The sequence below is a fragment of the Malus sylvestris genome, chromosome 13, assembly GCF_916048215.2.
Source record: "Malus sylvestris chromosome 13, drMalSylv7.2, whole genome shotgun sequence".
In the NCBI taxonomy this organism is placed as follows: domain Eukaryota; kingdom Viridiplantae; phylum Streptophyta; class Magnoliopsida; order Rosales; family Rosaceae; genus Malus; species Malus sylvestris.
The window spans coordinates 15,391,209-15,417,683 of record NC_062272.1 but is presented as its reverse complement, the minus strand read 5'-3'; the positions used below and the strand labels follow the sequence as shown (position 1 = coordinate 15,417,683).

Below are 26,475 nucleotides of genomic sequence, written 5' to 3'. Positions count from 1 at the left end.
TAGTGGCATTACTTGCTACAAGAATGTGATCCCCTATCAATACTCTTTTAAAATTATACTTGTATTTATCGTTGCATATTCAATTAATTAGTATAATTAACCAGAAATCAGATGCGATTTTCTGACTAGTACAGATGCACAATGTAACCCTTGTCGTGGAAATTTATGTACTCTCTATATATTAATTTGATTATTATATGACAAGCTGTTATTTGATAAATTGAAGGCCACATGATGTGTTGAGCTCGCTAAAGAATATGGTTGGAAAACGTGGTGCTTCTAACATAACTCTAAACGACTTAATCAACTGTGGTGCAACTAACTTCTCGTACCCTTCATGACTAACCAAGCAACAAGGATGAACAGAAACCGCGGGTCGCGCCATAGGAAAAGCTGTTGACCATGGCACTTACTAATTCATCCATTTTCTACGTCTTTCAATCTCGATCTGTTACCTTGATGTCGTCTAATATATAAACCCCTCACGCACGCACACATATGCATTTTCACCGAGCTACTCTCTCCTTTCTCTCTACTCCGGTCGGCCGCATCGTCTTGTAACATAATTAGGTTCAAGAATTAATCAGGTATAACTAAGCAAAGCATAAGAAGAAGAAAAACAGGGTAGGAATCATGGCGGGGGGATTCGGCGGGCCGACAGGCGGCGAAGATTTTGAAGGAAAGGTCACGCCTATCGTGGTCATGTCTTGCATATTGGCCGCTAGCGGAGGCCTAATGTTTGGTTATGATATTGGCATTTCAGGTACTCGTATAAAACCTACAACATGTCATGTATTTATGCACAAAATTTTGTTTTGTTTCATGAATAAAAAATTAAATTTGTTGTACATATTAATTTTAAATTTGATGTACCAATCGATGCAGGTGGTGTTACATCAATGCCCGACTTCCTAAAGGAATTCTTCCCGGTTGTATATAGGAAGCAGCAAATTCCAGGACTTGAGAGTAATTACTGTAAATATGACAATCAAGGTCTGCAATTGTTCACGTCTTCATTGTACCTTGCTGCATTGACAGCAACCTTCTTCGCGTCGTATACAACCAGAGTTCTAGGCAGAAGGATGACCATGTTGATGGCCGGGTTTTTCTTCATAGCCGGAACTATTTTTAATGCTGCAGCTAAGAACCTTATCATGCTCATTATTGGGAGGCTCTTACTTGGTTGCGGAGTTGGTTTTGCTAACCAGGTAAATACATAATTACTTAACCAGGTAAATACTAATTAATGATTGGTTAACTCATGGATAAATAATTTGATCATGTTGCGATTTTCTTCAACCATAACAGGCCGTGCCACTTTTCCTTTCGGAGATTGCACCCACAAGAATTCGTGGAGCACTTAACTTGCTCTTCCAGCTCATGGTCACCATTGGCATTCTTGTAGCACAACTTATCAATTATGGAACTGCCAAGTAAGCCAGCCTATCTCCCCAAGAAACTTTTGTTTGTAATTGTATCACCGTCATGTGGTATTACTAGTTCATGAAGGTAGAAAACGATTTATACTCTATTGTCTGATATTAATTAATGTACATGGGATATAACAGTGGTGAATTACCAGTATTATAGTCACACCGAAGAATTTAATTTGAATCGATATGTATCTGAGGGTGGGGCCTAATAGGAATCCCAAGTTCCTAACCAAATTTTTTGTATTTCGATTTCTCTTGAAGTTCCCAACTACAATTTTGTATTTCGGTTTCTCTCCAAGTTCCCAACTACAATGTTTGTGCTACCACATGCAGGATTAAAGGGGGATATGGATGGAGGGTATCGCTGGGTTTGGCTGGCATTCCATCACTCTTGCTAACATTGGGGGCTATCATTGTAACAGACACTCCAAACAGTTTGATCCAACGAGGGAAGTTGGAGCAAGGAAAAAAAGTTCTGAAAAGGATCCGGGGTATTGAGAATGTCGATCCAGAATTCCTTGAGATTCTCGAGGCAAGTCGCGCTGCTAAAGAAGTGAAGCATCCCTTCAGAAATCTCCTCAACCGTAAAAACAGACCTCAACTGGTCATTACAATTTTCTTGCAGGTCATTAAGTATTTAATTGCCTTGGTTAATGTAAAATCATACTGAGTACTTTAATCGAATAATATATTGTCAACCAGGGAAAAAAAATTAATGGACCTTACATAATGGACTAAAATGAAAATCCAAACTAACACTAGAATTTTTCACATAAAACCAATATTCAAGGACAACAATCTATATATCCCTACTTTTAATGGCCAAGGTTTTCATAGCATAATATATTGCGTGTTATAATTGACAACTTGACAACATAATTAATTTGTCAGAAGAAAATTTTCTCGAATTTTGGTTGTGTCTGAATTCTATATGTGGTAATGTTTTCTGCAGTTCTTCCAGCAATTCACAGGCATTAACTCAATCAATTTTTACGCCCCAGTTTTGTTCCAGACCTTGGGATTTAAGAACGATGCTTCCCTTTACTCATCGGTTATAACAGGTGTTATCATGGTCCTCGGAGCCATTATTTCAATCTTCTTTGTCGACAGAGCTGGTCGCCGTGTGCTCTTGATTGAAGGTGGCATCCAAATGTTCCTCTCTCACGTGGTCATTGCGATCATTCTTGGGATGAAACTTAAGGATCAATCCAACGACCTCGATCACGGCTTGGGAATTCTTGTGGTTGTTGTAATCTGCTCTTTTGTGGGTTCCTTTGGATGGTCATGGGGGCCTCTTTGCTGGTTGGTTGCCAGTGAGATATTCCCGCTAGAGGCTCGATCGGCCGGGCAGAGTGTGACTGTGTGTGTAAACATGTTGTTCACATTTGTTATAGCACAGGCCTTCCTCTCAATGCTTTGTCACATGAAGTTTGCGATTTTCTTATTCTTCGCAGCGTGGGTCTTTCTCATGACAGTCTTCGTGTTCTTTTTACTTCCGGAGACTAAAGGTGTCCCTATTGAAGAAATGGTAGAGGTAGTATGGAGGGAGCATTGGTTTTGGAAGAGATATGTGGATGACTGTGAAGATAACCCTAAGGAGAACGGACATGCTTGAAGCATTGGCCTTGTTCACGCAGCGCCTTCGAATGGCAGTTTTCCAATCAATTTTTTGTTGCTTAATTTTCTCAATTGTAGGTTACACGCCAATTGTGCTTGCGTTCACTTCTATATTGTTACAGTTTGAATTGTAACTTTTTTTTATCAGTTTAATTTCCAGTTTCCCTTCAAATAATTTCGTTCTCCGTTGTGCTTAATTTGCTTCTGTACTATTACAGTCAACACTACAAGAATAAACATAATATAGATAGGGGGAGAGAAAAGTAATGCTTGGAAGATTATTCCAGTTTCCCTTCAAGTAATGACCATGTCGCGCGTGAGGTTGACGTACACGCAGGGTGGAGGGTCGCGTTCGGAGAGGACGGAGCTCAGGAACCGCTGGATCAGTTGAGGGAAAACATAATTACTTTTTAATTTTTATTTTGACAATTTTTTTTTAAATTGTCCACGTGGAGCCACATTGACATGTGTATGAAAGTTAGCGTTCACACGGGAGACACATCACACTTTAATGGAGTTACTTACGATCAACCAAACGGAAGTATGAATATGGGAGAAAAACAGGTAACTTTAGGCATGAGATTAGGATAAAAAAAACCTGATGTATGAAAGTTTGAAAACCAATATTTCACGGTAGTAAAGTCATAATTACTTTACATTCTAATAAAGATAAGACTCGCCAATACAATTAGGTCTCATCTCTATTAACGAAAGAATAGTGATTGTGCTTGGGCTAAGGTTATTTGGCGACATTTTGTCCCACCTCGGCTGTCTATTTTGGCTTGACAACTTTTTCATGATAACTTCCAACCGAAGGGGCTCTAAAACGACGTGGTATATCTTTGGCATCTATGTGTTATTTATGTCATAATTATGAGAAATCTATTGCTCATCTTTTCTTCAGCTTTGCTCATCTCTTCTTCAGCTGTCCTATATCTAGGTTGTTTTGGAGGTGGTTAACATGTCGATTTGGTACTTCTTTGCCTCTTTCAGATTCTTCAGTTGATTTTTGGAATATCTATGTGCGTAAGCCCTTTTCCCAACAATTGCATAATCTCTGGATTTTTGGGGGTCGACTATTTCGACTATTTGGAAAGCTCGAAGTAAGTTTATTTTTTAAGGTCAGCCAATCTACCTTCATCGAATGTGCATGTCTATCAATTCTGGGATTGTTCGTAGTGGTAAATTTATTCCTGGCTACTCTCCACATTCAACTTTACCTCCATCTCTAGTTTCAGACTTCTCTTCGGGGACTCGAATTGTTCTTGGGATGCCTTCTGCTCCAGTAATAAGTCATCCATTTGCTTCTCCCTAATTGGATCAGTGTTAGAATCAACACTTTCAACCATAATTTCCAACGCCTAACCGTCCGAGAGGTGGTCATTCACCTAGAAATTAGGATTTGATCCTAGGGAGTCTTCGCTTCCTACTTCTAAAGGTCCACTGCCATCTTCTACAGTTTGGTCATCAGCATGAACTGTAGCCATTTCATGATGATTTAACTCCAAATGTGTTGATTCTTTAGGTTCTGGATCACGTGAAGTGGAGATTGTCCCCTTTTCCTCTGTTGCAGTTTTTAGCATATAAGTACTATGGTGGGTCTTTTTTTTTTTCTTTCCCTTTCTTCTCATTTAAATATATAGTCATATTTTACTTGACAATTTACAGAATAAAATTTTAATGTGAACTACATGAAAAATCCTAAAAACATTATAACTTGTACTAAGAATAAATGATTGAAATATCTAAACGAATAATAAAAAAAAAAATTCAACTAGTAGAATGCAGACATACCTTTCTTGAAAGAAGCCTGCTTCTCAAGCTGATGTTTGATTGTCCCTTGCAGATCACTCTCCTCCGTTTGTGCTATTGGCTTCTCATATCCCGAACCCTTCAATAATATATTTCTCCAATTGACTGAGTTTTATCCTCCTTAGCCTCTTCGTACACAATGGTCTATTTGTTTGGACCGCATTCGGAAGATAACTTCTATCCCTCTCAAATATATCGCGAAGGAAATGTTGTCGTAGACAAACTTGCTAACATATGCTTATTTTCTCAAACTTAGATATGGCATGATTCTCCTTCGCCGGTGGTTCATGTTGCTTTGTTTTCGGACTATGCTGGCTGGCCTAGCTTTTGCTTCTCCGAATAATGTGCATATCAGCATACAAATTTGTCTCCCTTTTTTTCTTTCTAACCTTGTGGTGTTGTTCGACTTATTTTGTAGGTTTAGACCTTTTAAGTTTGGCTTTAAAGGGGTTAGGTTTCATGCCACCCCCCTCTTTTCCTTGTATCTTTTTTTTTTATATTTCGTTTCTAAGGGGATAAGATTTATGTCATTCTTTTTCATGTTCATTTTATCAATTTTCTTGTATTATGTGAAGTAAGGTTTATGTCCTTTTAGGGTTGGGTTCGGTTGGCAAACCGTGCCAAATTCCTTGTGCCACTTGCCAGCCACATATACATAATTACCAAAAATCAATTACCACTAACCAACCGCCTTCTTGTGGTAGCCAAAAATTGGTTCAGCCAAAATTATTGGTTGGTTCAATTGGTAAACGGCACAACCGGTGGTTTCCACTTCTTCCTCGCTATCTTCTAGTTCCAAGGGCTCAATTTGATTTTCAGATTTGGGTGCTTGTTCGGTTGCATTGTGTGGTTCATTTGGGTTAATTTATGTTGTGCACTAGCGGTTGATTGGCTAGACTCCATCATCCTAAACATAAGCAACGCATATACATTCAAAATCATATATATGTACGTGTATATATAGTATCAGTAATCATCATGCTATCAATTTTGTTAACAATATTTTTTATATTTATTATGGCATGAATCATATACATATACTTATATTTTTTAAACCCTAAAACTAAGGAGTCATTTATTTTCTAAACCCTAAAACTGAGGAGTTAAGCATGTAAAAAATACCCAAAATATCTAAAAAAATATATATATTGGTAGGTATGGCATACCGCCATCATACAAAATCAATTACCAAAGCCATGCCATTAATTGTCGGTTCGGTAAAATGCCAACCGATTATGAAAAAATGCCAAAACTATACCATACCATTATGAGCCGACCGGTATGGTTCGGTCGATAAATCGGTTTATGGCAAAATTTCCCACCCCTATGTCCTTTTACCTAGATGTAACTTCTTTTTTTTTTGTTATATTAATAAAAGGGTTTTTTTTTATTTTTTATTTTTATAACTTTAATCATTCAAGAAGATTGAAATTTAAATAAACCTGGTGTTAGATTACATATTGATTATAATCCCTTGATGTGTCCTTAATTCAAAATCATTAATGTGCATTTTATTCAATGTCTCCCCATTAAATATTTAAATTTATTAATATACAAAATTTAATTTATTTTTTTGACAAAAAAGAGTTTTTTAATTTATTAATTTTATTTAACATTCTTCAAACTTGAAAGACTCAATTAATGTCACATCCCGGCCCGGGCCCCCACCACATTCCGGGCTCGACTCCGCTGTAGCACGATATTGTCTGCTTTGGACACCAAACACACCCTCATGGTTTGGCTTTGTTTCTGGGAACTCACACAAAAACTTCCTAGGAGGTCACCCATCCTGGAAATGCTCTCGCCCGAACTCGCTTAACTTGGGAGTTCCGATGGAACCCGAAGCTAGTGAGCTCCCAAAAAGCCTCGTGCTAGGTAGTAGAAAAAATTAAGTATGACTTGTGATATTTTCAAGTAATATGTAGTTGTCTTGACAATTTTATAGTACTAGTGTAAAGTCTATGAAATAAGATTCCAAGTTTGCAATCCATTTCTTTTCTTTTCTACTCATTTGATTTGTTTACCAGTGACTTCTTGTGTGAAAGGTCGTCACGTTCTTGTAACTTCTTCAATTCAGAGAGTTCCTTTTTAATCCTCTCAAACTTTGCTGCAATATCTACTTTGATGTTTTGCCACAAGTTTTGTATTTTTTTGTTCAAACGATAAATTTGTTAGATTAAATGTTAGATTAGAGAGTCGACGAGATTTGAACCCACGTCAAGGTGCAAAGACAACACTCTTCTCTACCACTATGGTAGAGGGCCACTTGTGCACAAGTTATGTTTTAATTTCATCAAAATATTTAGGCTTTTTGGGTTCCTAGATGGCTAAGATGATGTGCGAGAGAGAGATAGAGATTGTGGATGACAGATCGTTTATATAAATTGCTTTTTGGGTTGGTAAAAGTGCTTTTAACAAAAAAAAAAACTAATGTCTGAGTATTTGGTAAACTTTTATATAAATTGTTGTAAATATGTTAAATGACTAAAAAATGATTCATTCTTTCCTCTTGACTTTATTTACAAGGTAGCTTCACAACTTTATTTTACATCTCTTTATTCGCACTTTTACAAAAAAAAAAAAAAAAAAAAAAAAAAAAAACTGGAGTAAATTAGAAAATGCATATTTAATTTTCATTTTCAGTGTAAAGAAACAAAAGTTGACTTCAAAAAGAAAAAAAAAATCTCTACAATTCATATGAACAAATAACGCATTAAAAACAATTAATGGCAACTGCATCCGACTACTGAATTGAAAAACGAGATTGAAAGATTAAAATACAAAAGAAAAGTACTTTTGAAAAGAGATCGAAAGAATACAATCCAAAAGGGTAGTCCAACAATACATTTTGAAAAGCTCAACTAAGGGCTAGTTTGGTAATTATGTGCTTTTTATAAAAAAAAATTACTTTTATTATGTTGTAAAAATAATCAATTATAAAATAAAGCAGTTAAATATTTAGTAAACTTTTATTGTAAAAATACTTTTAACAAAAAAAAAAACAATATTCAAGTATTTGGTAAATTTTATTTAAAACTGTTGCAACTATATTAAATGACTAAAATTGTATAATATTAAATGTGAAATAATAATTTATTTTATTTTTTATTTATAATTTCATCTTCAATCTTCATCATTTTCGGTTCACAGCTCAAGATCCAAATCCCTCCCCTCCAACCCTCTGTTCTCTTCCCTTCCCAATCACCAAAATCGACGACAGATTTCAGCACGAAGAGAAAGAATTCCCATTTGGGTTCTTTTTCCTCCGTCTTGTCTTATTCGCCGGAGAAGAAATTGTTGTTCGAATCCGCGTGCTTCGGGCTCGAGATGATGAATTTGACCAGGGTTTTCACGAGCTGTCTCTCTGTGTCAATGAATGGAGCTCTCTGAATTCGTCAGAGCTCTCTGAATTTGACCGTGTCAATGGAATGGAGCTCTCTGAATTTGACCTTGGTGCTCTTTGAATTCGACCTTGGTAATCAACAGTCAATCCTTCATCCCGTATATCTTCAGCTTGCATCAAGTGCCGGATTCAACTCGCTGAGGGACCTCGTCCTCTCAAACAATCGGATTTGATGATTTGATACAATGAGGGAAGCGAGAAGGAGAAAGAGGGTATAATTGGGTTTAAGAAAGTTTCATTAAACTTTATTGTTCATCCGCCTACTTTGAAAAAAAAGCTGGTTTTGAGAAGCAGCAAAATGCTGCTTCCATTTTTCTGCTTATTTTGGTTAGAACTTGGAAAAAAAGCACTTATTTTTACATTTACCAAACACATTTCACTCCCAACATTTTTTCATAACTGCTTTTTTATTTATTTATTTATTTTATATATAATTTTAGCTGTGCCAAACTGGTACTAAGACCTCTCAAAACATTAACTAAACAAACATTTGGCATGTAAAGAGAGCTCGTGTTGTGACGCTAGTTGAACTAAAAGAAGAACTTCGAAGCCTCAGAGTCCGGAATCTTGTAAAATCTTAGTTCAAGCATATGCCTTGCGATCATCTTCAAACTCACCCATGAATCTCTTCCAAAACCAATGTTGTTTCCAGACTCTTTCTGTCATCTCTTCGATTGGGACACGCTTGGTCTCATGAATTAAGAACATGGCAAAGGTTGTCATGACAAGAACCCAAGTAGTGAAGAACAAAAAAATGCCAAACTTCATATGGCAAAGCATTGAGAGGAAGGCTTGTGCTATAATAAAGGTGAAGAGCATGTTGATGCACACAGCCACACTCTGGCCGGCCGAGTGAGCCTCTAGGGGAAATGTCTCACTAGGGATCAACCACCCAAGAGGTCCCCAAAACCATGCAAAGGAAGACCATGGTCCGAAATGCCGATAATATCAGTGATATATCGCCGATATTATCGGTTTTTAGAGGAACCGAAATTTTTTTCACTATCCAAATGGTTTTCGGGATAATATCGCGATATTATCGAAATTATCGATAATATCGGAATGGGAATACTCGGAGAAGAACGCCGGAGCTGTAGAAGCTCCGGCCGACTGTAAAACAAGACCCTAGACTCCGATCTAGGTATGAAAATGAAATAGAAGACGAGATGAACGTTTTTATATATGAAGTTTGCCGTGAAACGGTCGGAGGTGTTCGGAAAGTGAGTCGACACCCACGGCCTTGCCGGAGTTCGTCGAGTTGCAGAGACGAGAAGGAGAGGGAGAAAGACGAGGTTGCTGATGATGATGGGTGTCTTCCTGAAGCAGGTGCGATGGTGTGCGTGTGTGTATGTGGGTCTCGGACCCTCGGTGCAGAGAGAAAGGAGAGAGACGGCGCCGACGAGGGAGGAACAGAAGGCGATGTGGGAGAAGGATCGTGAGACCTTGGGTCTCTGTGCGTGTGTGTGGGAGAAGGATCGAGAAACCTTGGGTCTCTGTGCGTGTGTGTGGGAGAATGGAGAAGGGGGAGAAGGGGGAGAAGGGAGCTCAGAGAAAGAGAAGGATCGAGAGAGAATGAAATGATGGTTCGAATGAGAGATGGAGAGCCGTTCGGCTCGGGAGTCAAGGAATTGCAGAAGGCCTTTTTCATTTTTCCACAATTAAAAAAAAAAAAAAAAAAAAAAACAAAGGAATGGACATAAAGAGCCGTTTGGCTCCGGGTTTGATGCAAAGAAGAGAGCCGTTGGCTCGGCTCTAGGCTCGAGGCAGATGGATGCATAGCATCCAATGTGAGATCAAAACCGCAGCTAGGGTTTTATGGTGCACGTGTGTGCATGCATGTGAGCTGCAATTGGGTTGCCTTATTCAACTTGTAAGTTTCTCGCGGCCCAGGTCAAAATTTTCAAGGCTTCTTCATTGGCTGCCCGTCAATCATGGCCCATTGTTCAGAGCTTTTTGTTCCTCATCTTCCTGAGTTTGACACACCAGGTCTTTTTTTTTTAATTTTTATTTTATTTTTCTGTTAATTCATTCTATGTTAGTTATTTTCTTTCATTTTTATTTTCATGTTTTACACAGTTTAGTTTATCTTAGTTCCAGTTTTTTTTTTTTAGATTGTTCTTTCTTTTCCACACCTTGAGGACAATGTGTGATTTAAGTTTGAGGGTGGGAAATAAGAAATTTTAGGTTTTTAATTTTTGTGTCAAGTTAACAATTTTCGTTTTTAAGTTAATATTCATAGTTTATTTTAAGTGTTAGAACAAATGGACAAGGTGAAGGTTAATTCCATATTAAAGTCTTTTCTATTTATCGTCAATTAAACATTAATTCATGAATTATACTTTGAAAATTTGCATTATATATAAATGATTATGGTGTGTTTAAACTTATTTAATTAATTACTACATATTTTCTACACTCATAATGTTTGCCAGCTCGCTATATAATCAACTTAAATCAGTTAAATCCATCATGCAATGCATTTCCTTCCAATTTTTTGTGATAAACTAATAGATAATTGACTAAATAAACATCCTGCAAAATTTCAATAAAAATTTCCAAGTTTTTCTTACAATTTCCGTGGTTTCCATGTAATTTTTATCGATATTGATATTATCCCGATATTTCCATCGATATTTCCGTGTTTTCGGACTACCGATATTTCTGATATTACTGATATTTTCTTCCTTGAGGAAGACACAAAGCTGCAGACCATAACCACTACAAGGATTGCCAAGCCTGGAGTAAGGTTGTTAGAGTTATCCTGGACTCTGAGTCCCATAACTATAGCAACCACCAATTGAGAAAGGAACATCTGGACACCGGCTTCTAACAAGAGAACACGGCGACCAGCTTTTTCGACAAAGTAGATTAATACAACGGTTGACAGCACGTTGACAGCTCCTGTTATAACCGAGGAGTATAGGGAAACATCACTCTTGAACCCCAAGGTCTGGAATAAAACCGGAGCGTAGAACATGACTGCATTGATGCCAGTGAATTGTTGGAACACCTGCATTATAACTGCACTGACCAGTTGTGGCCTGTTCCTACGCTTAAGGAGATTTTGGAAGGGATTCTTCACTTCTTTAGCCACCCGACTTGCCTCAACAATCTCTAAGAATTCTGGATCCACATTGTCGACACCACGAATCCTTTTAAGAACTGCTTTTCCTTCCTCCAACTTACCTCGTTCAATCAAATTGTTAGGAGTGTCTACCACAATGAGCGACCCCAAGGTTAGCAAACCTGCAGGAATCCCTGCCAAACCCAGCGATACCCTCCATCCATATCCTCCCGTAATTCTGCGCATGTATGGTAACACAAAATATTACTTAGTTGTATATTCTTTCAAGTGATTGGAACAAATTACTACACTAAAATTTGTTGTCTCAGAACTTCAGATTTTGTCTTTTGAATTAGCTAGCAAGATTGGGCCGGCTTACTTGTTAGTTCCGTAATTGATAAGGTTTGCAAAAAGAATGCCAATGGTAATATTGATCGAGTTGGAAGAGGATGTTAAGTGCCCCTCGACTTCTTGTCGGTGCAATTTCCGAAAGGAAAAGCGGAACTGCCTGTAAATATATTACGTTGATCAGTAATTATATTGTGTTCAAGGCATGTAATAGGAAAAGGTAGCTAGACATCATGCAAATCCTAGTCAGTAGTCAAGAAGCAGGTAATTTATAAAAAAAAAGAATATTTTTCTTTAAAAGAAGATAAGATTAAGATTTTATGGTTTGCACCTGGTTAGCAAAACCAACTCCACAACCAAGCAAGATCCTCCCAATGATAAGCATGAGAAGGTATTACTGCACCATTAAAAACTGCTCCAACTATGAAAAATATCCCAGCAATCAACTTAGTGTTCGGCCTAGTGATCTGGTTGTGTACGACGCAATGAAGGTTGATATTAAAGCAGCCAGGTACAATGAAGATGTGAACACCTGCAAGCCTTGATTATCATATTTGCAGTAGTTGCTCTCTAGTCCAGGTTCTTGAGTCTTCCTATACACAGCCGGGAAGAATTTCTTTTGGAAATGGGGCATGGATGTAACGCCCCCTGCATTATATAACCATATACGAATTCAACAAAATTAATTATCCATAAACTCTAATCATTTTTTTTAAGAAAAAACGTTAATAGTTAATTGTATAAGTGTGCATTTGTGTGAACCTGAAATGCCAACATCATAGCCGAACATGAGGCCTCCGCTTGCGGCCATTATGCACGATATGATCACAAGAGGTGTGATCTTTGCTTCGAAGTCTCCGCCTCCTGAGGAGGCCGCAAATCAACCGCCGGCCATGGCTTCTGCTTCAGAATTAATTACTTACTTTGGCTGCGCCTTAACTCTCAGTATCTAATTTGGTTGAAGTGTGGATTTTAAATTACACATTAACGACCTCATGGAAAAGGTTTGAATAGCTCGGTACAATGAAAAGTGTGTCCTAGAGGGGGGTTTATATACTAGATATAGAAGAGAATGCTTTGAATGATATGTTTATTCTTTGCAGGAAGATGTATAATATACAATCTTAATCCTAACCAAATAGGGAAGAATAATTACAGAAGATTACGAAGAGATTTCTCCTAGATTACATGGGATCCATCCTAAACTAGGAAATCGTAAATTATAGGAAACTATACAAATCAACACCCCCCCTCAAGTTGGTGCATATATGTTACACATGCCCAACTTGTCTAGAAACTTAGAGAACTGTTCACTAGAAACTGCTTCGGTGAGAATGTCAGCTATTTGATCTTCATTTCTAATTGGAGGCACTTCAATTATTTTACCTTCTAACTTTTCTTTAATAAAGAACCTGTCAACCTCTACATGTTTAGTTCTATCATCTTGCACTGGATTACGAGCAATATCGCGAGCAGCCTTATTATCACAAAACAACTTCATCGGTTGACTATGTTTGACACCCAAATCTTGTAGTAGTAGTTTAAGCCATAAAATCTCACAAATACCAAGGGCCATACTTCTGTATTCCGCTTTTGCACTCGACCTTGATACTACTCCCTGCTTCTTGCTTATCCAAGTAACCATATTTCCATCAACAACGGTGAAGTAACCTGATGTTAAGCGCCTATTATCACTCAAACTAGCCCAATCAGCATCCGTATAACCTTTAATACTGAAATGACTATTCTTCTTAAATAAAATCCATTTTCCCCGGACTTCCTTTTAAATAACTCAATATTCTCATAACTGCATTCATGTGTTATTCTCTTGGATCATGCATGTATTGACTAACGACACTCAAGGCATGAGCAAGGTTTGGTCTAGTATGTGCCAAAGACATTAATCTTCCCACTAACTGTTGATACCTCTCCTTATCCATCGGTACTTGGTTTAGATCAATGCTCAGCTTCATTCCTTCTACCAACGGAGTAGTTAGGGGTTTGCATGCTGACATGCTAATTTCTTTTAACAGATCAAGAATATACTTTCTCTGTGACAGGAAGATTCCTGACTTGCTCCTTGATACCTCAATCCCAATAAAATATTTCAGAGACCCAAGATCATTCATCTCGAATTATGTACTTAAATATTTTTGCAAGGCTGCACGCTCATCTGGATCATTACCGGTAACTACCATGTCATCCACATAGACAATGAGTGTTGTAAGCTTTCCATTCCGACGTTTTTAGAACAGCGTGTGATCACAATTACTTTGCTTATATCCAAATGCTTTAATAGACTTGGTAAATCTACCGAACCATGCTCTTAGGGACTACTTCAACCTATACAATGATTTTTGAAGCCTGCACACCTTTTGTCTATGCATATCTGGAACGTTACTCCCTAGTGGGAGTTCCATGTAAATCTCTTATGTCAAATCCCCATACAAGAAGGCATTCTTCACGTCGAACTGCTGTAATGGCCAATTAAGATTTGCAGCCAAGGATAACAAAACACATACTGTATTGATCTTGGCCATAAAGGCAAATGTATCTGTATAGTCAATTCCATATTTTTGAGTATATCTTTTTGCTAGTAGTCTTGCCTTAAAGCGATCCACCGTCCCATCAGTTTTGTACTTCACTGTATAGACACATTTGCATCCCACAAGTTTCTTGCCAGCTAGAAGTTTGTAATCTCCCAGGCAGCATTCTTCTTCAAAGACTTCAACATTTCATTCATTGCTGCTTCCCAACGTGGATCAGCAAAAGCCTCATGCACACTGTTAGGAATAGATACAGTAGATAATTGATGCACAAATGACTTATTTGATTCTGATAGGTGATTGGTAGACACATAATTACTTAATAGGTATAACACATTAGACTCAGGGTTGGGCTTACTCACCGAATACCTAGTTTTGCATTTAGTGTCGGCTTCATAAGTAAGTTTAGGAATACCTCGGTTGACACGATCAAGGAGACGACGTGGTGGTGGTGCATTTGAGATCGAAGATGATTAATTATCGTTATTGGGACTCAAGGTCAACTGTGAGGTAGTTGGTGACACATGACTATCTGGTGGTGAGGAAACTGGCAGTGAGCTATCAGGCAGTGAGTTATCTAGAGATGTCGACTTGTCCCTTTCAAGATTTTCAACATTGCATGTGAATGATCACCATTTGTCTCCAAGACATTACCACTCAGTTCCAATTCATTCACATCATTGTTTGTGTGTGAATGATCACCACTTATTTCCAAGACATCACCACTTAAATCCAAATCATTCACATTATCTATATTTGGTAATCAAGAGTTTGAACTTTTGTCTAAATCTCCCCCTGAAGTGCAGACTCGAGATTGGCAAAGTACATATCATTCTCATGAAACACAACATCCATAGTGACAAACAATTTTTTCGTCGAATGGTGATAACAACAATACCTTTTTTTAATTGAGGCATACCCCACAAACACACATCGTAAGGCCCAATGTTCAAGCTTACCTCTCTGTTGTTTATGAAGATGAACGAAAGCCACATAGCTAAACACGTGAGGTGGAAGATTAGGAACTGTATGAGCATCAACATATAAAGAAAAAGTTAAAGTTGACTAACCGAGATGGAACACGATTCATGAGATACGCAGCTGAGGTGAAAGCTTCTCCCCAAAAGGATAACAGGAGACACGCCTCGAGCAAAGAAGCACGAACAACCTCTAGAAGCTGACGATTCTTGTGTTCTGCAACACCATTTTGTTGTGGAGTATATAGACATGTAGTCTGATGAACAATACCATGATGATCAAGAAATGCACGAAGTTCAGAGTTTGCATATTAGCCATCATTATCACTCCTGAGAACCTGTATTTGTGACTTATATTCTACTTGTACCATTTTGTAAAATTGCTGAAACAAAGAAGTAACTTCACTTTTGGATTTCATCAAACAAACCCAAGTCATACGTGTGCAGTCATCAATAAAAGTAATAAACCAATGAGCACCACCAAGTGTAGCAGTTTTAGACGGTCCCCAAACATCAGAATGAATTATCATAAATGGGATTGAACTTTTATTCAAACTAGGCAGAAACGAAGTATGATGACTTTTAGCCATTTCACAAACACCACATTTAAAGTTAGAAATATCATGCTTAACAAATAGGCTAGGAAACAACCTCCGCAGATAGTCCAATGCCACAACCAAATCTCCGAAGCTTTATTCATATCCCCCTGATTTTCTTCCACTGCAAGAGGTTGAGTCAATAGTCGGGAACTGTTCGATGTCAGCTCCAAGTAGTAAAGTTTTCCCTTCTTAATACCATAACCAATCGTCTTGCGAGTAAGAATATCCTTAAAAATACAAAAAGAATGACAAAAAATCACAAGACAAGGTAGGGTGATAGTTATTTGAGAAACAAATAATAAATTATAGTCAAGAGAAGAAACAACGAGTACACAATCAAGATTCAGGGTATCAAAAAGTGAGACATCGCCTTCCCCAATAATTGGGGCAACATTACCATTGGCAACACTAACGACAGTTTTAGTGGATGGTTTTAGGGTTTGTACCTGTTTAGAATCACAAATCATATGTTCAGTAGTACCATAATCAATTATCCATGTATTATTCGTAACAGATGTAGAAACATTTAAAGCCTTACCATTTTTACCTATATGATCAGAAGTTACCTTAACATCAGTAATCAATGCACGCGACTTGTCATAACGGGGGTCACAAGTCTTGTCCCAATTATCAAGATAACCAATAAGCTTGAAACATTGATTTTTCGAATGTCCTTCCAAACCGCAGTGAGAACATTTGCTAGATGGACGATAAGAAGAATGTCCAAGAATTTTGGACTAGTTACTATTGATTCGACGGGTTCGGCCTACCATTGCTCTCGGTACAAAGTAAGTGATGGATAAAAGCCCAATCTCCAAATATACTTGGCCCAAGCACAGTCGCAATCAGTATGGGCCAAAAAAGATTAAAAAATGCCTAACACCACTAGTTCTTTTCTCTTCCATTTTAATTCCCCTTGGTTCAAGACTCTAGCGAGGAAAATAGCAGCAGTTCAAAACAGATTGGAGTAGCGGTGATGGTTGGTTCTTCGTGGCTGACAGAAGTCACAGAAGATGCGAGTACATATCAAAGCTCAGGATTGCAGCAGTGCAGATGCAGGTCAGGGTTCGATATGGCTTCGCGGTTCAGATAGCAATTCCAGTGGGTCGAGATCTGCATTTGTTCGTGGGTCATCGGACCTCGAGTCGGGTACGGCACAGCGGCACAAGTCGTATGGGCTGTAATCAGTGCAATCCTTCACGGCTTCTAATCAAATCAGAAGCAAATAGACCAACTAGTTTGTCGTGTCACACAACGAAGAGTGAAATGATTCGACAAATTCAAGTTAGCAACGAAGGTGTCGCTTGTTGTTCATTCTGAATTCAGAAAGGGTAGCAACGACAATAGTCGCTCACTGATCGAGCGATAGCAACACCAATAATTGCTCGCTAATCAAGGTCGTCACACCAAACACGGTTGAGCCACAACAATGCTATCGTAACTAGGGGTTTTTTCCTTTTTTTTTTTTTTTTGACCTGGCTTTGGTGCTAAGAAGAGAATGCTTAGAATGATATGTTTATTCTTCTCAAGAAAATGTATAATATACAATCTTAATCCTAACCAAATGGGGAAGAAAAATTACAGGAGATTACAAAGAGATTTCTCCCATATTACACGGGATCCATCCTAAACTAGGAAATCCTAAATTATAGGAAACTATACAAGTCAACATATATGACCTCAAGGCAACAGCAAGTGAACTGCGTAGAAAATGGATTATTTAGGCAGTGGCAAAGCGTAATACATGGTTGGGATTCTTTGTCGATATACTTGGTTAGGCATTAAAAAGAAGTTTGTTGTAACTAAAGTTGATCGAGTGTATCCGGAGTATTATTAGAAAAGGGCCACATTTGGGTTCTTTAGATATAGACCCTTGCAACTCTTATTTCTTATATAAAAACTCATCTAATTATAAACATTCAAATAAAACCCAAATTTAAAAGTGATTGCCATGTAGGAAAGTAATTGACCTATTAATACAAAATATTTACAACTTGTACCACAATATTCAAAATAAATCAATAAATATTATTACTCGCCTTAATTACAATGAATAAATAATTTATTGCAGATTATTACCCCTAACACACACATATATATATATATATATATACATATATACGTTCAAACGTATATAATACTACCATAAGCTATATATATATATACACACACAAATAGATAGATAGATAGATAGATAGTTTACCTACATATATAGTACTACTATACTTTCAAATATATGCACAATACTACATATATGATCAAACATATTATACTAATTAATCTACCTATATGTAAATTTATGATGAGCAGCACAATACTACATATATGATCAAACATATTATACTAATTAATCTACCTATATGTAAATTTATGATGAGCAAATAACATATATTTTGTAGGTATCATCATATATATTGGGCACATTTTATTATTATGTGTACAAAAGAATAGGTAAAATAGTATTGAATATAATAATAACATTTTTTTTTATGTAGGTACATTAGTTTGCATGTATTTTGCATACATTGGGTTTACTTTATTATGTAGGTAAATTATTTTGTATGTATTTTACATATAATTGGGAAATTATTTTGCTTTTTTTTTAAGCAATCTAACATTTTAAAATTTGAATAATAGGTGCACTGAATCAAATAACATTTTTTGTAGGTAAATTATTTTGCATGAATTTCTATGTATGCTAGGCATGTTTTTTTTTTTTTTTGGTTATATATATGTGTGTGAAATAATTTACCTACATTTATATGTAAAATATAGTTTGTTGACTTAACTAAGCATGTACTATTACATATATTAGGCATGTTTTGTTGTTATTATATATTAGGCAATAAATTTATTATTTATTATTTTTGTAAAATCATTAATTCTCTCTGACAATCTATATGGAACTAATTGTGTACATCAAACATTCAGATAGGGGTGTTTTGGGCATAAATTTTTTTAAATGTGTAAAGTCAAATATAATTAATGAAATTGCTGATGTGGAATCTAGTTAATGGGTTTTATTTGAGTAAAAAACTTATGACGGATTTTTTGTGAAGAAAATTTAATTTTAGGGGCTAAAGTCATATTTTGGGTAGAAATTGAAATATTATACGTACATACGGTTTGTTGTTTAATGCGCGATTAGAGTAGTAAAATAATTAATTAAGGAGACACAACATAACCTTTAAAATTTGCATTAATTGGATAAGAAAAAAATTGCATTTGATCACATGCAGAGAGCTTATTCTCCAAGCTAAAGTAATGTATACCTTTGCTTGATTTAGTTTTAATGAATGAAGCCATGTCAAAGAAAAGGCATGCAGAGAGCGTGCACTATGAAGCTACTTCCTATAACTAATGAAGAACCCCTCAGCCTTAAACTAATAAACTGGCAGGCAGAGGAATAAGAGGGTAAAGATGGTTCAAGCATCAGCCTTGCCCTTGGGATCGTCTTCGACCTCATCCATATATTGCTTCCAGAACCAGTGTTTCTTCCAGACTCTTTCAGTCATCTCTTCAATGGGTATTCCCTTGGTCTCCGGAATTAAAAAGATTACGAAGATTGTCATGACGAAGACCCAAGCTGCAAAGAACAAGAAAATGGCAAATTTCATGTGGCAAAGAATCGATAGGAAGGCCTGCGCTATAATAAATGTGAACAGCATGTTGAAAAAGACAGCCACACTCTGGCCAGCTGAACGAGCCTCTAGTGGGAAAATCTCACTAGGGATCAACCACCCAAGAGGTCCCCAAGACCATGCAAAGGAGGCAACAAAACTGCACACAAAAACCAGCACAAGGATTCCTAATCCATGTCCAAGGTTGTTAACATCGTCCTTAACTTTGAGTCCCAGCACAATTGTAATCACCACTTGAGAAAGAAACATTTGGACACCTGCTTCTAGCAGGAGTACACGGCGGCCAGCTCTGTCAACAAAGTAGATTGATACAATGGTTGAAAGGACGTTGACGGCTCCTGTTATTGCAGATGAGTAAAGGGAAGCATCGGTTTTGAATCCCAAAGTGCTGAACAAAACAGGAGCATAGAACATGACTGCATTAATGCCAGTGCATTGCTGAAAAATCTGTACATACGTAGAAACATAACATGTCAGACTATATGATATACATTACTAGTAAGGCTCCAAATTATAATATACTTATGTAGATATAACTAGTTAACTCTCACATAGGCACCTGCATGCAAATTGAAATGACCAACTGAGGCCTGTTCCTACGCTTCATGAGATTTTTTAAGGGACTTTTCACTTCTTGAGCCACACGACTTGCCTCAACAATTTCTAAAAACTCTGGTTCGACATTGTCCACACCCCGAATCCTTTTAAGAATTGCTTTTCCTTCCTCTAACTTACCACGAGCAATCAAACTGTTCGGAGTGTCTACCACAATTAGAGAGCCCACAGTTAGCAAGATGGCCGGCACACCAGCCAAACCTAGTGATATCCTCCATCCATAGTTCCCTTTAATTCTGCAACACAAATGATTTAAATAAACATTATGATTAGTAAGTACTTGGAATTATGTGCGCGCGCTATATTTAATAATAACTTGGGTGAAGTTGGGAGCTGGCTTAATTACTTGGCAGTTCCATAATTGATCATGTTTGCTACAAGAATGCCAATAGTGCACATGAGTTGGAAGAGTATGTTAAGTGCCCCACGAATTCTTGTGGGTGCAATCTCTGAAAGGAAAAGTGGCACCGCCTGCATCATATATATATATATATATATATATATATATATATATATATATATATAACTTAATTAGTTAGATAGAAAATATTTACTGATTAACATATATAGTTAATATCATTAATATAATTTAGAGTTTTGGTAATGCTAGGGTGACTAAATTTCTAAACTAAATTTTGTAAACTAAATGATGTGGTTGTTGATAATTGGATTATAGCTTGAGTGTTTTAACGTGCTTATTTCCTATTAGTGACACATCATCTAGTTCGCAAATTTAGTTTAAAAATTTAGTCTCTCTAGCATTATCCTTATAGAGTTTGCTATTTGAACCTGGTTAGCAAAACCAACTCCACAACCAAGTAAGATCCTTCCAATGATAAGCATGGCAAGGTTCTGGGCAGCAAAATTAAAAACTGTTCCGATCAAAAAGAAAATGCCAGCCATCAACATGGTTAACTTTCGACCTAGCGATTTGGTAGTGTGCATGGCGACGAAGGTTGCTACCAAAGCAGCGAGGTACAGTGAAGACGTGAATAACTGCAAGCCTTGATTATCGTATTTACAATAATTGCTTTCACGTCCAGGATGTTGATTCTTCCTATACACGCCTGGGAAGAATTCCCTCAGAAACTCTGGCATCGATGTAACACCCCCTGCATTTGCATATATTTGTTCGTCGGACAAGATGAAGTAATACTCACGTTCACCTAGCTAATATAATTCTTGATTAATTGAGCTTTATTTGTAAAACCGAATGTAATAAATGCATGCATTACCTAGGGGCTTATCTGGCACAAACCCCTTGTTTTTGTAAGAATTGAATCACTTCTTTTCATAAGCATTTTTTTTAGAAATGCTTGCCTAAGTGCTTTTTGCCAAGCAGTTTTAAGTTTTTCCACCAAACGCAATAAAAACATTCTTGGTTGTCAAAAAGTGTTGTTAACCCTACCAAAATTTCAAAAGTAACCCCAAACAGGCCCTGTCTAGATCGAGTTGCATGGCATGCATGAACTAGTGGCACGTTACTGCGAGGTACGTACCAGAAATACCAACATCATAACCAAACATGAGGCCTCCGGTAGAGGCCAATATACAAGAAATGATCACAAGAGGAGTGATCTTTGCCTCAAAGTCTCCGCCTCCTCCTGCGGCCCCAAATCCACCACCTGCCATTGCTTCTGCTTTCTTTGTTTCTTTTTCTTTTTTTCACTACTGATCTTACTTTGATACACGTTAGTTAATCGTAGTATCTAATTAATTACATACATAAAAGTGTGTGGACATATATTTATATATATAAATATATATATATTAGAAGACCTGAATTCAACTAAAGAAGAAGACTAACTCGGTGAAATCAGGTGTCCTTGAGAGGCTTTATATACCCGACGACCTCAAGACCTGAAAGCGACAGAGAGTGAACCACGTATAAAATGGATGACTGTCATGACTTAGTAAGTTGCATGGACAGGACCTTTCCACATGGCGTCAACTCTGATCTACTCTTCCTTCTTGTTGCTTTGCTTAGTCTTACTCATGACCAAGATATATTTAGACAGCCCAAAATTAGATCCTCATTCAGCTAGAACTATTCTCGTTTTCTGATTTAATATTAGCTAAATGTAGGCAATCTAAATTTCCATTTTACTAAGTTTATCAGTGATTGAAGTTATATAATCAGTGTTGCTTTTCTAAATGTAGGCATTCTTAATTACCCTTTTATTTTAAGACTTCTCTATTTATAAGAAAAATGTTTTGTTTTAACGATACTAGCTAGTTAATTAAGATTTGTATGTTTTGACATATAAAATAATTTGTAATAAGTAAATATATTAGTTAATAAAGATTTTTATGTTTAAACTATTTTTAATTAAGATTTAATTATATATACGTTTTATTGATGTATATTAATAGTATTAATATCTTTGTAAGAGTAAGAGAATTGTTGACAAAACAGAGGTCGAGCAGATATATGTTATCGGTATTTGAAGAAAGTTCAGTAGCTCCTCGGATCCGAAGAGATCTGGTGCCAATGAACTCCTAGCAGCCAAATTAGCTTTTATAGAATAGTTGCATTGGCACAATCACGAACAAATTAAAGGGTGGAGGCCTGAAGAAGACTGTAAATACAAATTTTCTGTGACAAATGAATAAGAACACGTGTATAGAATAATGTTTGTATTAATGTAAAATTTAGGGGTCTCATTTCTGAGTACAAAATTTAAATCCTCTGATTCGATCTCTAGGGTTGCAAAGTATATGTGTAGAGTGATTAATATGAGGATTGTAGTGACTTGATCTCGAACCAACAAATGCCGCAAGAGTTTGGCTCAAGGCAGTGGAGGAACTGACATATGTAGTGGTGCTTGATCGTTCTTCACAAGTATTGCGAACAATGCAGAGAGCTTTCTAAGTCTTCTGAGTGTGTAAAGTGTTTGGGAGTTTGAGCGTCTGATTGTGAGGATGTTTGTCTGAGAGAGAGATGTTCTTTCTTTGTCTTAGAGCCTCGTATTTTTAGGCTCTCCAAGTCTTGAGTGAGACTTGATTTGGTCTTTATTATAGACTTGATTAATTGACGAAAGAGCCAAGACTTGATTTGGGCTTGGTTCGTCATTGAGTTCATCAATAATCTTTCATTTATATCAAATAAAGCACACATTTCATCATTATTTGGCCAATCTTCCCCGATTTGTCATTTTCATTTGTTTTAAATTTAAATCAATTATTATTCAAAAAAAAAAAATAATTGATAAAGATAATTCCTTAATTACTTTCCTCCAAATGTCAACGTGTGTTATTCTTGGTGACTTGTTCGGTTTTAATGAGTCATGTGCCATGTGTATGATTTGTGAGAGACACGGCGCATGCCACGTAAGCTTTGGCATATCGAAATTTTAATGTGTTGGTGAGTATTTATTTCACCAAAATTTACATGTCTACAAAGACATAGTTGTTTGGATTCCAACTCATATAAATGGGATCTCGTGAACTTAGAATGGGACTAAGTTTGTCTGATATGTTAAGGGCCGGAAAGAGGAGATTGTTTTAGAATTAATGACTATATAGGCAGTGGAGTATAAAGGGCAATATTGTAACTACACTATCTAGAGATATTACTTAGTGGTTAAGATACTTTTTAGTTAGTTATATTTTAGATATCTTAGTGGTTACAATATAATTGTATATATATATACTCAAAGTGTAAAATTATTCTTCATGAAATGAAAATATAATTTTCCTATTATGGTATCATCCGCCTAACTGTCTCACGACTCTCTCTCTTCTTCGATCCCCAAACGTCGAGCTTTTCTCTGCGACTTCCTTCTTTTCAGATCGATTCTTGATCGATCTCTGCATCTCTCTTTGATTTCTTGATTGTTTTTTTTATCGTGCTTTGAGATCTTCGATCCTCCTTCATCACTATCTGTTAATGGTGACCTCTGCATCTCCTTCATCGAAATCGGATTCTCAAGTTCATCCTCTTCCGACTGCATCTCCAAACCCTAATTCTTCGATCCCCTTCTCAATTACAATCTAAAAATTGGATCCATGGTGCCAATCAAACTCAACACCACCAATTATATGACCTGGAGTGCTCTATTTGCTCCAATTTTCCGTCGGTACAATTTGACTGGCCTGATTGATGGATCCATGGCCGCACCGCCTCAGTTCTGTTTTGATTCTTCAGGAAATCGCATCCTCAATCCCTTATATGTTGCTTGGTATGAGAATGATAGAATATTCTCATCTAGATCAACTCTACACTCTCTGAATCTCTCATTCCTTACACTGTCGGTGTGAATTCAGCTCGTGAACTTTGGACGAAATTGGAATCAAGGCTTGCCATGGCCTCTCAATCTCACATTCATGAGCTTCAATCTCACCTTCATAATCTTACCAAAGGTGAATCTACTGCTACTTAATACCTTCAACAAATTGAGGCCATCCCTTATGCCCTTGTTAAAGCCGATTCTCTGGTTGACGACTCATATTTGATCTCGGTTACTCTTCGTGATCTTCCTCCTGAGTATGATTCATTTGTTGATGCCATTCAATTTCGCCTTGGATCCACCACAACTGATGAACTTCATGGTCTACTCCTTAGCAAAGAGATACAATTGACAAATCGCAAGAAAAGTTCCTCTGAATCATCATCATTTCAGGCTCTAAATACCTCTGCTAATATTCTTCCATTTCCTGCATCAAATCCTACCTCTCAAGTATTTGTTGCTCAGGCTCTTACATTTACCAATGAAGATCGTGGAACGGGTAATCACAATCGTGGAAACTTTAATCGAGGAAAATCCAGATTCTTTAATAATCAGAGGTCCAACAATTACAATCGCTCAAACAACAATAATCAGCGTTATAATCGTGGAGGTCGAAATATCTTTTCTTCATACAACAAGAAGAACTTCTACCAGATGTGTCATTAGTTTGATCATGAGGCTTGTGATTGTCCTCATTGCATGAATTTGGCTTATGGTGGGAAATCGTTTTATTCAACAATGGTTGCAAACACATCATCTTCCACTCCTACTTGGATTGTGGATTCAAGAGCCACCTTCCACGTGACCAACTTTTATGCTACTCTGTAAAACCTTGAAGCATACATTGGTCCAGAACAAGTTTGCCCAACACTTACTCTGGCTTTACTATTTTGAATACTTCTACTAGTGCCTTTAATCTGAATAAAGTCTTATATGTTCCTGATTTGAAACACAATCTACTATATGCAAATCAATTCCTGATTGATAATCACTATTATTTGCATCTTTATCTTTCTCACTTCACTATGAATGATCTTTCTTCAGGGATGATGCACTTTAAAGGACCAGTTAAGCATGGTTTCTATCCAATCCTTTTTTCATCATAAACACATGGTTCTTCTAAAGCACTTACTGCATCTGTGAAAGCCTGAAGAGATCTCTGGCGCAATTGATTAGGTTATCCTTCTGTTAAGATTGTCATTACAATAGCATCTCAATCTTGTATTTCAATTTCATCCAATGCTACTAAGTCTTTTTGCTCAGATTATGCTCTAATTAAATGTTCTAGGCTTTCTTTTGTCTCTACACTTTGTACAACCAGCAAACCTTTAGAACTCATTCATACAGATGTCTGGGGTCCTTCACCCACAACCTCTACTCAAGGTTTCAAGTACTATGTCATCTTTGTGGATGACTATACAAGATATTGCTAGTTCTATCCATTGAAATACAAGTCTGATGTATTGTCCACTTTTATTCAATACAAATCTATGGTTGAAAATTCTTTGTGCACAAAGATTATTACCTTAAGGTCTGACTTTGGTGGAGAATACTTGTGTTTGTACCATACTTGACCAATCCCGAAACTACTGAGCACCGATCAACGTTATACCGTCAAGGACCCAGAAGAGTTTCCCTCTAACAAGAAGGCCAATCACAATGCGACACGTGTCGACATCAGAAGCCAATCACAACACGACATGTGTCAATGTCAGAATGAAACTAGAAACTCTCTTCTATAAATAGAGATCATTCTCTTAGAATATTTCCTAATGTCATTTGTACTAAATTATTCACTAGTACTCACAAAATGAGAGCTTGAACCTATGTACTTGTGTAAACCATTCACAATTAATGAGAACTTCTCTACTCCGTGGACGTAGTCAATCTGGGTGAACCACGTACATCTTGTGTTTGCTTCTCTGTCTCTATCAATTTACATACTTATCCACACTAGTAACCAGAACAATCTAGCGAAGGTCACAAACTTAACATTTTCTGTTGTACCAAAGTCCTCACTTATTTTGTGCATCAACATTTGGCGTCGTCTGTGGGAAACGACACAAAAAGCTATGTCGGTTCCCTCTCAATTTTTCATCTCACCACCATGAAACCTTCACAACCTCACATCTGTCCACCGTGGATCTGCAAAACCCAGGAACCCAAAGTTTTCCCAGAGAACACACACACG

The 26,475-nt window shown here is 37.0% G+C and overlaps 2 protein-coding genes and 2 pseudogenes across 2 annotated transcripts; 1 reads left to right on the top strand and 3 right to left on the bottom strand.

The window, feature by feature from the left end:
• Window positions 1-490: 490 nt before the first annotated feature.
• On the top strand, window positions 491-3,184 carry LOC126596683 (sugar transport protein 13-like). Its single transcript, XM_050263354.1, has 5 exons — window positions 491-763; window positions 886-1,208; window positions 1,309-1,433; window positions 1,767-2,058; window positions 2,386-3,184. The coding sequence occupies exons 1-5, from the start codon at window positions 634-636 to the stop codon at window positions 3,046-3,048; spliced, it is 1,533 nt and encodes a 510-aa protein (XP_050119311.1). The 5' UTR covers window positions 491-633; the 3' UTR covers window positions 3,049-3,184.
• A 1,063-nt stretch (window positions 3,185-4,247) lies between these two features.
• On the bottom strand, window positions 4,248-5,096 carry LOC126595280 (uncharacterized; annotated as a pseudogene).
• Window positions 5,097-8,580: 3,484 nt separating this feature from the next.
• LOC126595657 (sugar transport protein 13-like) lies at window positions 8,581-17,328 on the bottom strand (annotated as a pseudogene).
• Window positions 17,329-18,980: 1,652 nt separating this feature from the next.
• LOC126595646 (sugar transport protein MST4-like) lies at window positions 18,981-21,860 on the bottom strand. The gene is made up of 5 exons (XM_050261946.1): window positions 21,555-21,860; window positions 20,845-21,167; window positions 20,402-20,526; window positions 20,000-20,291; window positions 18,981-19,887 (listed from the first exon to the last, which is right to left on the bottom strand). Exons 1-5 carry the CDS (start codon window positions 21,685-21,687, stop codon window positions 19,225-19,227), a joined length of 1,536 nt encoding a protein of 511 aa, XP_050117903.1. The 5' UTR covers window positions 21,688-21,860; the 3' UTR covers window positions 18,981-19,224.
• Between the last annotated feature and the right edge of the window lie 4,615 nt (window positions 21,861-26,475).

Coding starts and splice junctions, on each gene's coding strand:
- LOC126596683 (XM_050263354.1), top strand. CDS start 634: ATGGCGGGGGGATTCGGCGGGCCGACAGGCGGCGAAGATTTTGAAGGA. Junction 1,209..1,308: donor GAGTTGGTTTTGCTAACCAG/GTAAATACATAA, acceptor CAACCATAACAG/GCCGTGCCACTTTTCCTTTC. Junction 1,434..1,766: donor ATCAATTATGGAACTGCCAA/GTAAGCCAGCCT, acceptor TACCACATGCAG/GATTAAAGGGGGATATGGAT.
- LOC126595646 (XM_050261946.1), bottom strand. CDS start 21,687: ATGGCAGGTGGTGGATTTGGGGCCGCAGGAGGAGGCGGAGACTTTGAG. Junction 21,168..21,554: donor TTATGATGTTGGTATTTCTG/GTACGTACCTCG, acceptor ATGCAAATGCAG/GGGGTGTTACATCGATGCCA. Junction 20,292..20,401: donor ATCAATTATGGAACTGCCAA/GTAATTAAGCCA, acceptor TTTGTGTTGCAG/AATTAAAGGGAACTATGGAT.